Raw genomic sequence first — 10,512 nt, forward strand, 5'->3', positions numbered from 1 at the left:
GGTGTCCCTAGCCCCGCCTGTACCCAGCCTTGCACTTCCGCAGGCCCCTGGGGTGTTCCACCCTTAATCTCTGGCCCTGAAGAGTCCCGTGTGACAGCACACCCGGGCCCCCGGCTAAGTTCCTGAGGGCTCTGCCGGGCCTGTTGTACCCCTAAGCTGGATTGGGGTGGAGGGCCCGATGTGGGGAATGCTCAGGGCGTTTCTTACATTCCTCCATCTGCCTGCAGTTCCTGCCCAGGCACCAGCAGCTGAGAGAGAGAGTGCGGAAGCGGCTCTATTATGGCTGGGGGAACAAAAAAAAAACTCTCTAGCCCCGTGGCAGGGGCGTTGCTGAGTGTCTCCAGATGGGAATGCTGAGTCAAGGGGGTTGGAAGTAGCCCAGGGGCTGAGACCAACAAGTCACCCGCTCCCTCCCCAGCGCCAAATCCCACCCCTACCCAGCCTTCCTCGCTCTGTGCAGCACAGTGGGCAGGGTGCCAGAGCCTCATGGCTCCTGCTCTCTGTTTTATTGCCCTGTCTGGCCTACTGCTGCATTTTTGGCACCTCACTGGTGCAGAGAGCCCTTTAGGTTGCATGTGGTTCCTTGGTAGTGAAGGCTATGTCCCTGTCCCTGGTGAGAGTTGTTTTGGACAACTTCTTGCGCTTTGCAAAGTACTGGGGAGTTCGCTTAACTTCTAGTTGTGAGCACCAAGGGGATAAGTTCGTCCTGTGTATTCGTCTAGATTACATCCTTTTTTGTCCTGTTGATTCAGTGGTGTTTGTGGGAGCAGAAGGATGCAGCCGAGTGGAGGCTGAGCAGCTGGTGCAGGTGACAGTGGAGTGGTCAAGGGCAAGCAGTGGTTTGCTAGAGGTTCTTCGCAGTGTGGTCATGTTAGCATTTCCATTAGCTGCGTGCTAGGGAAACAGTCCAAAGTTGCCAAGAGGCTATGTGTGATGTACCTCAGCAAGGTGGGGGATGCTGGGTGCATGGTCACGGAGCAGGGCAGCTAGCTGCCTGGGCACAGCTGGGAGTCATGAGGTCTGACTTGAGTGGCACACGGGAGGCATATGGCTCGTGTTTGGGGCTGGCGTCACACCCAGGTGCAAGACGGGACTGTTCCACAGGATGCTACCAGTGTTGAAAGTTGAAAGGGCACATTCATGGAAGAAAACTCTGTTGAGGGCTATTAACTATAAAGACTACCTTGCACCCAGGAAATGCCTTGGCTCCAGCAGCTGAGGTGGGGAGCGATGCGCCGAGAATATCTCTGAAGGCATATCTGCTCTTGCAGCCTTCCTTCATCATCTGCTATCAGCTGCCATCAAAAAACGGGACCTAGGGCTACGGCATCTGTCTTGGTACAGCTGTGCTGTTGCTACACGGCAAGTTTAATGCACTGTTCTTCAAATGAGATAGTAGCAATTGTGGGGAGTCCAGAGTAGCAGGAGGAGCTGGAAAAGGTCTTTGGAATTGGGGGGCAGTCGCAGGAGGCAGTATGGGGCTAGCTGAGGAGAGAGGTTGAAAAGTGAATTTGTTCTTTCTGGAAAGGAAGAACTGTGACCACCCTCAGTCTGCTGTGGCTGTGAGATGGGGACAGCAATCAGCTGCACTCTGTGCCCTCTAGGGCAGGACATGCTGTCGTGGGTTGGATTTGTGGGCTCAAGAGCTAGGTTTCCTGTCAGGACAGAGCCTGGGGGCCCTCATGTGCTTTCCATCACTTGGGGCGTTGCTGCTGCCTCTGCGGTGGCACAAAGGTGGCCAAGCAGGGCAGAGAGAGTGGCAGCAATGTGAGATGCTGGGATCTGCCAACGGGTGGCTGGAGCCGTGTCTGCCTGGCTGTGGATCCTAGCAGTGGTGTGACTTGAATGACCTGGGGAGGTCCCTTAGAACAGTGTGTTTCAGAGCTTGGTGACTGCTGTTGGGCAAATAATTCCTGTGGGATTGCAGCTCTTCTCTTAGTTGCTGAAGAGACATGGAAAGGAGGGATGCAGAGAGAAGAGGTTGTGTGGTGGTGCTTCCCCTGGGAGCTGGAAACGCAAAGCTGCTGGGATGAGCTCTGCTCTTGACTGCCAGCCAAGGGCTCGGCAGCAAAATGGAGCTGGAGTTGCCTGTCAGATACTTCTTGCCAAGCACCAGACTGTAGTGCTGTTTGGGATGCTCCCAGCTGATCCTATCGCATTGAGAAGTGAGGTGGGAGCTGCTGAAGCCATCTGCCAGCATCTGTCAGTCTCTGGCCTTTTCAGTGCTTGAATGCTGAGGCATGTCCACAAGCATGGGGGAAACGGGCTGAGGTGAGCTGTAGTTATACCATATCGCTGCTTCCATACCCTGTTAGTGCCTTTGGGCTTCTGCTCACATGAGTGTGTTGTCCATTGTCTCGGGGGCACTGGGGCTGTGGTGTAGGAGAAACTGGATCAGTGCAGACGAACTCTGGAGGGAGGAGGATGCTGGTTGGGAAGGACTGGGAAGACATCAGGTCCTGGAAAGCCTCCAAAAGGGCTGCCGGAGGTCCCATGGGGTGAGGGGAGGGTGTTAGCCTCGCTGTGCAGCTGACTGCTGGTAACTCCCCATGACGCAGACATGCTAATCTGGATCTGGCACTGCTGCTGGGCCTTGGACGCTCACATCCTCTTCCTGCTTTGGTCTGGCTGTCCTGCCTATTTGTTTGTTCCTCCCTCATCCTTGACTTCTGATAAGGCCTGTCCTACCTTCATAGTTTAATTTAAACTTGAAGGGCTGAGCAAACACCAAGACTTAATGGGTTTGTGGGGAGAAGGGGAAGGGTCGGACTAGGCTGTGTCATATGGGGTTAAACCTTTTTGCTGTTTTTCTGTCCTAGATATTGCTGTGGAGTTGCTGCAGAAAGTGGCTCCCAGTCCTATCCGCAGACTCCAGAAGAAATATGTGTCTCATGTATCTCGGTAAGAAGCGAAATGTGTCCCTTCATGTCTCGTGTCAGAATTGGGAGCTCTGATCTCACCTGTGACTCACTTTTGTCCCCTGGGCCAGCACTGGCTTTGTGCTTAGGCCTGATTAGTGTCAAAGAGGAGCTGGGGGCAGGTGGCAAGGAGAGCAGGCACATTAGCTTCCTGACACAGCCAGACCCACTTCAGGTTGGTCCTGCTCTCTGGCGTGCAGGAGTGCTCTTGTTACTGGAAGTCTGTACTGGCTGGATCTGCAGCTCACCGAGGTCTGAACCCTGGGTCTGCTCTTGGCAGCCAAGCCCTCACAGCATGCCTAGCTGCAGGCAGGTCTGCTCAGTTTGGAGCTGGCTGTGCCTGCGAACAGGAGCCAGGGCTTTCTGCTCTCTGCCCTGCATCCCCTGTGCTTTCTCTTGCTACAGCTCAGGACAGCCGGCATGGAGCTGGCAAGGCTGGGATGTATCTAGCTGTCCATTTACTAAACCTCCCCACTACTTACACGGGGAGGGAGTGGCCAAGTTGTGCCATGGTGGCTGGAATGTTTGTAGCACGTGGATAACCTTTAGGTTGGTTCTTGCCCTGTCCTGCAGGGAAGCTTGCATCTCACCTTGCTCCATGATGCTGGCACTGGTTTACATTGAGAGACTCCGGCACCGGAACCCTGAATACCTCCAGCAGATCTCATCTTCAGACCTCTTCCTGATCTCCATGGTGAGTGATGTGGGCTGGGGGTCACTGGGTTGGGGGAGGCCTGGAGGAGTGCAGTGGGGACTGAGATCCTGTCCTTTGTGCTGCTTTTAGATGGTTGCTAGTAAGTACCTGTATGATGAGGGTGAGGAGGAAGAGGTGTTCAACGACGAGTGGGGAGCAGCAGGGAAAGTGGACGTCCAGACCATGAACACACTGGAGATGAACTTCCTGAGTGCCATTGTAAGTGGGACTGTCACTACAGTCAACTATTTCACAGGGTGGGAGAAAGGAAGCATTGAGGGGAGTCTGGATTTCTGTTTTTCCCCCACGTACTCCCATGAAGGAATAGGGAAGCATATGTCTGGGTGCTGGGTGGCCTGCCCTGACTGTGCTGACCTTTCACTGCTGTCCCCACAGGACTGGAGTCTCTACACGGATCCCCGGGAGCTGTTTGAAGTGCTGAGCTGGCTGGAAGGACGGTAAGTCTGTGGGGTGGAGGTGAGGCTTTCATCCACCTTGTAGCCCTAGCTCTGCCCCTGCTCAGAGCTCACCCTACTGCAGTGAAATAAGAGGTTGGGGTACCCGTGAGCCTTTTCTAGGCTCTGCAGCTCCCTTCCACAGACCCTGAGCAGGGTCTTCTCCAAGCCTGCCTGGGCTGAAGCTTCTTTGATGGGGAAGGTCCATGCCACGTCTGCCATTCTTTTTTTTTCTGCAGTGTGGCAGAAAAGCAGGGCATGTGGCGTGGCTGGTTCACCTACACGGATCTGTGTGTCCTCATGGAGCAGTCCATATGGCAGCATGTGCTGGGCCAGTTCTACCAGCAAGTGGTGAAGGTAAGGGCATGGGACAGCAGCTACTTGAAAGAACATGGGACCCAGCAGGCCATGGGTTTGGAGCAGGATCCTCTCTTCCACTGGGAGCAACAGCTTGGTTTATTCTCTGTTGAAAAGGGAAGCTGTCAGAAGCCAGGAGATGCTGATTTGCAGATGTGCTGCCTGAGGCACTGCAGCCTGGTGCTGGGTTAGTCTGTGCCCTGTGCTGGTGCTGGACTGCAGCCCCACAACTTATGGTGCAAGGTCATGATGGTGGCGTGGAGGGAACTGGGTGCTGTCTGGGGGTTTAACTGTTAGATTTTAGCTGGAGTGTTTTGGTTTGTGGTATTTAGGCCTTGCTTTGAACAGGCTGTGTGCCACCCGCTGTTAGCAGCGTTGCTGCCTGCTCCCTGGCATCCAGCCATGGTGCTGGTGGTGCCGTTTGCCATGACGGCTGCTGGGTTGATGTGTGGCTGTTCTGGGTCAGTGCTGGCAGTGGGTGCTGCTGGGAGTCTGGGCTAATTGTTGACTTCTCTGCAGCTGGCCTGCCTCCTGGGTGTGGTGTACCTGACTGGCTTTGCTACTGTCTTTGCCTCTGTCACCGTGGTGCACCGGTCCATGTGCACGAGGAGCATCAGCGCTGCAGCGCCCCGGCCTACGCTGTTCCCTGAGGAGGGCAGCTGCCAGCTGAAGGCCCAGGCAGCCCCCGACCAGCCCCAACCCAAGCTGCCCGGCGTCTCCCCAGCCAGCAGCACCCGTTGCCTGGGGGAGAACGAGACAACCAAGGAGTCGCATCGTGGGGGCGTCACGGCAACTGCGCTCTACCTGTGGGGCAGTGTGATGACCGCTCTCTCCTACCCAAAGGCGCCTGATCTAGCCCAACACAGGAGCCCCCTGCAAGGTCCCTTCCGGAGAGTACCTACTGCTTGTGAGAGATCTAACCGTACTGCCTCCACTGCAGCCCCCAACCAGCCTGGCCCCTTCGGACTCGCCGTGCTCCCGGCCCCCCCGGTGCTCCACTGCCGTGCCTGCTCAGCCAGTGCGGGCTCCACGTGGGATGCAGCCTCCAACCGCAAGGACTGGCTGGACCCACTGGGGCTGAAACAGTGCTCCTTGCACACTGCCATGGATCTCGGTAGAATCAAGAGCTTCATTTTTCCCAGCTAGGAGCATGGGGCAGCAACCTCTTTCCCCTTCCCTCCTAGTGTGGCACAACTCAATTCCTTGCACTTGTGGGACCCCTGATCCCTGGGGCTGCATGGGGCTGGGAGGCCTCTGCATTACTTCCAAACCAGCATTTGTGTCCCCCCACCCAGGGCAGGGGTGTCCTTCACTTTGGGGGCTGCTGAGACATGTTGGGGCAGAGTTGGCTTGCTGTTGGGTTGCTGGGGTGGGAACCTGTTAGCTGGAGGATAGAAATGGGGTGCCCTTGGGTTGGGGTGCTGGGGCACAGGGGTCTTGTACCTCTTCCTACAGCGAGTGGGTGGCCCTTGGTGGTGCTGGGCAGAGGGTGGTGTGTGGGATGTAGGATGCTGGGGCTGAGTGTGCAGGGTGGAGGGGCTGGGCAGTGACCCCAGTGGGGAGGTGGAGTGTGCCAGAAGGAGGTGAGGTGCCTGGGTGAGGGTGGAAGAGGTTGAAGGAGTGGGGAGTGAGCAGCCAGAGCTGGTTGGCCATAGCAGCAATTCCTACTGGGGGCTGCCAGGCCACTTCTTGGGAGGTGCAAGGGTCACACCAAGAGGGGACCCCGATGTGGCTGTGCCCCACTGGGCTTGGAGGTGGTGAGGTGTGGTTAAGGCTGAGCTTCCTTATCCTGCTTGTGTTGGGTGTTTTGAAACTGGGGTGCTCTGTGACCCTCATCCCAAACCCCAGCTGTCTGTGGCTGTGAGCAAACGGTGCCTGACTGCTCCTTGGGGTGGGGAGAAGGCGCCTTGTCTTGCTGACCAGCCCAGCTTACTCTGCACCCTTCTTTTTACTGTGGATTTTACACCTCTTTTTCACTCTTTTGTAGATGCAAATCTCTTCCAATAAAAGTAGTTCTTGCTGTGCACCTGCCTTGTCCTGCTGAGCTGCTCTGTGCTAGCAGCATGCCTACCCCAGTGTGGAGCCCCGTCGATGCAGCTGTGCTTGGTGCCTGAGCCGGTGTGCAAGGCAGGTCCTAGGTGCTGCAAGTGAGCCCAGGAGCAGTGTGAGGCCTGTCCTGCAGGGCTCAAGACGGACTAGGCTCTCTGGTGACAAGGAGAGCCGTCAGGTCTGGTGCCTGGGGAAGGCAGGGGTAGCGGGAGAGAGGAGGTTCCCCATCCTTGGGAATGCGGGGAATGCACGGTCTCTACTGCTCTTTGCTCTCCAAAGTCTGTCCAGTTAATGAGTGAGCCCTGAGCAGCAAGGGCTTGGCAGGGTTGCTGTTGTGGTTGCTGGTGCAGCCACCTCTGCCCTGTGACAAAAACAGCATCCCCTCCCTATGGTCCCTTGGGAGCCTTCCTACCGAAGCAGGCAGCTCTTTTCCGTGGCATCCTTGCCCACTGGCAGGATTTGGTGCCCTCCTCCTAGGAGCATGGGGCATGTGGTAGACCCCCATCAGAGACCCTCCTGGTGTGGGCACAGTGCCCACAGAGGGGAATGGTAGGACCTTGGGGAGCCTGTGGAGCTTTTAACAGGCTCCTCAAGGCCTGATGATGAGGAAGGGCTGGACCAGAAGGCCAAGGGGATGCTGTGCTGGGGAGGACTGAGCACAGGCAGGGCACGCTGGAGCTGGAGGAGGATGCTGGTGGGGATGTTTCAAGCACATGAAGCAAGAGGCATCTGTGCTGTGGCCCACCCAGTCCCTGCCCTGGGTCCCACAAGAGGCAGGGTTGGGACCTGGGCTGTGGGCAGTTGACACTGTTAAGTGTCTGGTGTCCCGGTCATGGGTGGCTGTCACCTGGCCCTTGTAGTGACAACCCAGGGTGACACTTGCTTTCCTGGCTACAAGGGCAGGTTACTCACCAACTCAAGTTAATGGTTAACCCTGGGGCAGCTCCTGCGGAAGGTGGAAGTTCAGCTGTTCCAGAGCTGTGAGGAGCCCCTGGGGGGGTGGGAGCCTGCCCACCCACTCTGCACCACAAACCAGGATCGGTGCGGGGAGGCAGCAGCATGAATGGGAGCCACTGTGAAGTGCCTGGTGCTGGGAGCCCTGGACTCGCATCCTGCTCCCCCCAGAAGATGTGCTCCTGGATGCTGAGCTGTTGCTTAGCCCTTCAGGTAAGGGGGGACAATGCTGAGCAGCCAGAGAGATGGGGTGATGGGGAGAGGGCTGAGATCCTCATGGGTAGCAGAGCAGGGCCTGCATCCTGCCAGGGAAAGGGTGCGTGGTGTTCTAGCCAGGGTGCGCTGGGAGGGGAGTGGGTGATGCTGGGCACTGTCTGGGGGGTGTCAGTGAGCATGCATCAACTCGAGGGGCTGCAGTTCTGGGTGCCGCAGGGAGTCATGACCACCCACTCTCTTCACTGCACAGCATCTGACCGTGCAGGCCTCCTTGCTCTGCATCTTCCACCTCCTTCTGCTGCCTACCCTGCCTGAGGAGCTGTCCCATGCCCAGGCCACCAGTGAGCTGCTGGCACGCAGCCTCTTTGCCTGTGGCATCTCCACGGTGCTGCAGACCACCCTGGGCAGCCGGTGAGCAAGGGACATGAAGGGGACGTAGCTGTCATCAGGAGGAGGGTGATGCTGTGGCAGGGCATGTCTCTGCTCCCTCCTAGGCTGTGGGAAGACAGACTTTGCTGGAGATGGGAAGGAGCATGAGGACAACCCCTTGAAACATCTCTGCACGCCTGTCCCCTCCCTGCCATCACTGCATCATCCTCTCTCACATGTCCCTCTAGCAAAACTGCTGTACTTTCTCTCTAGCTCCTCACTGCCTTGCTCCAGCATCATGCGTAGCTACTCCAGACCATGCGGTACCTGTCCTGCCCACACCCCATGCAGGGGCTGGGTGTGGGCTTTGGCAAAGCCCCTGACCACTGTGTACATCCCATGTGCTGCCCCTTGGGATGTGCTAGGGCCCATTTGGGATATCGGGTGACCTCTTGCCACTGTGGGGTTCTCATCTCCTTCCCTTTCTTTCCCATCCCTTGCTCCTCTGGCAGTCAGGGCTTTGGGAGCAGCCCTGTCCCCTCTTTCCTCCCTAACGTGCCCTTGCTGTCCCCTTCCCCAGGCTGCCGCTGGTTCAAATCCCATCTTTCGAGTACCTAGTCCCTGCCATGGTGCTGAGCTCCCACCTGTCCCTCGGTGCCAGCATGGCCAGGAATGGTGAGCACAGCCCTGAAGCCTGCGTCCCATGGGGCCTGGGCCATGCCAGCGCTAGGGGAACAGCAGTGATGGCGTGCCCAGCGTGTGGGGTAGGGATGAGGGGTGGCAAGGGGTCCTGCCTGCTGGCCCCTCTGGTCATGGTGCATAGCACCCTACTCACCCCTGAGTGCACCTGCAACGCATCTGGTTGCCTCCCCACGGTCAGGGCTTATGGGGATGGTGATGCTGGCACACTGGCCCTTCTTCAGTCAGTAGCCTCCATGGTGCGTGCTTTTGTACCCAGCTCCAGAAGCTCAACACCCACATGTGTGACATGCTTCTGAATTTCCCTTCCAGGCACGGCCGTGGCCAGCGTGTGCCCTGCACCGCACTGCACTGTCGCAGGGAGCCAGGCTACCTTGCTGCGAGAGGTGGGTGCTCCTGCTCCACCAGCACCCTGGTTGTCACTTGCATCCCTCCATCCCCAGTCCCTTTTCCAGCCCTCCTGGGGAAGGCTGTGAACAAGGGGATGACAAGGGGACGTGCAAAGGCAACAGGGATCATGGTGTATGTGGGTGCGTATGTTCCTCTGCGCTTGGGGTAAGTGGAGCACGGGGAGCAAGGGATGCTACTGGGGCGGTGAGAGCAAGGCCAAGGGAAGGTGTTGGGATGCTTTTCATGTATCCTGCCCCATGGGTCCCACCCTTTCCTTCCTCAGGTCTCTGGAGCCGTGCTGGTCTCTGGGCTAGTTCAGCTGGTGCTGGGACTGTCCGGCATGTGCGGGTGGGCAGCCCAGCGCTGCGGGCCCATGGTCCTGGCCCCAAGCCTCTCCATCATCGGACTGTCCACATACAAGGAGGCTGCATTCTTCTGCTCCACTAACTGGGGGGTAGCACTGCTGTACGTGAGTCTGGGGGTCACACTGGTGTGCAGCTCCCAGGGCTTTCCTTTGCCGTGGGGACAGGAATGAGGCACCCCCGCATGGCACATATTTGGGGCGCCATTGCCATGATGCTGCGTGGTGACCTGTGCTCCCTCTCCTAGGCTGATGCTCCTCGCTGTCACCTTCTCCCAGCACCTGGGGTCCTGCCGCCTGCCCTTCTGCACCTGGCCCCAGGCTCAGGGGGGCTCCATGGAGCCATCTGTCCCCACTCTGCGCATGTTCTCGGTACCATGGCTTGTCTGTCCCTGTTCCCTCTGCTGCGCCCAGGCTTCTAACCAAGTGTGGCTCTTTGGTGTGGGGTTAGGTGGGACCCAGTGGTCCCGGAGCAGAGCTGGGTGCTGAGAGCAGAGGCAGGGGTGAAGCTCCCAGGGCACGGGTGCTGCTGAGGGAGTGCAGAGGACCTGTGCTTGAGGGTCTTGGAGCAGCAGAGCCTGGGATGCTCCCTGCAGGGATAAGGGGAGGTGTGGCATGGCTCCTTAGGAGAGGTGACAGGACAAGGATCTGCTGTCTGGGGCACAGCAGACAGGGTGCTGGCCAGGGCAGGCAGGGGAGAAGGGTCCGCCCCTGTTGAGGGTCTCCTTGCTTCCTTGCAGGTACTGCTCCCTTTTGCTGGTGTCTGCATTGTCTGCGCCATCCTCAGCTGCCTCCACATCCCCTGGGAATCGCTGGACCTGGCCATGGCACAGCTGTCCTGGGCCAACAGCACTTTCCATGCCCCTTGGGTCCGCATCCCCTACGCAGGTGGGGGCTGGCAGGGCTGGGTGCAGCCATCTGCCTTCAGCCAGGGCCTCTATCACCGGTCCCTTCTCCCTCCGCTGCAGGCGAGCGGGGGTGGCCGCTGCTCACCCCCCGGGCGCTGGCAGTGGGCATTGCCATGGCCATCGGCTGCAGTATGAACTCGGT

At 58.2% G+C, this 10,512-nt stretch overlaps 2 protein-coding genes across 2 annotated transcripts in view; both read left to right on the top strand.

Annotated features, from left to right (window-relative positions):
- Positions 1–227: 227 nt before the first annotated feature.
- On the top strand, positions 228–5,645 carry CNPPD1 (cyclin Pas1/PHO80 domain containing 1; the record flags this gene model as incomplete). Its single annotated transcript, XM_009708662.1, has 8 exons — positions 228–310; positions 888–948; positions 2,774–2,901; positions 3,492–3,612; positions 3,703–3,831; positions 4,009–4,070; positions 4,307–4,424; positions 4,944–5,645. Coding segments are annotated over 8 exons (1,329 nt in total), but the record flags the coding sequence as incomplete, so codon positions are not given.
- A 1,887-nt stretch (positions 5,646–7,532) lies between these two features.
- Positions 7,533–10,512, top strand: part of SLC23A3 (solute carrier family 23, member 3) — a 4,470-nt gene continuing 1,490 nt past the window's right edge. The window contains 8 exon segments of the mRNA XM_009708651.1: positions 7,533–7,640; positions 7,894–8,054; positions 8,593–8,687; positions 9,024–9,097; positions 9,385–9,566; positions 9,711–9,834; positions 10,203–10,350; positions 10,431–10,512. Coding sequence (XP_009706953.1) covers positions 7,533–7,640; positions 7,894–8,054; positions 8,593–8,687; positions 9,024–9,097; positions 9,385–9,566; positions 9,711–9,834; positions 10,203–10,350; positions 10,431–10,512 — 974 coding nt within the window.

This window comes from Cariama cristata, unplaced genomic scaffold, assembly GCF_000690535.1.
Source record: "Cariama cristata isolate BGI_N322 unplaced genomic scaffold, ASM69053v1 scaffold41980, whole genome shotgun sequence".
In the NCBI taxonomy this organism is placed as follows: Eukaryota; Metazoa; Chordata; class Aves; order Cariamiformes; family Cariamidae; genus Cariama; species Cariama cristata.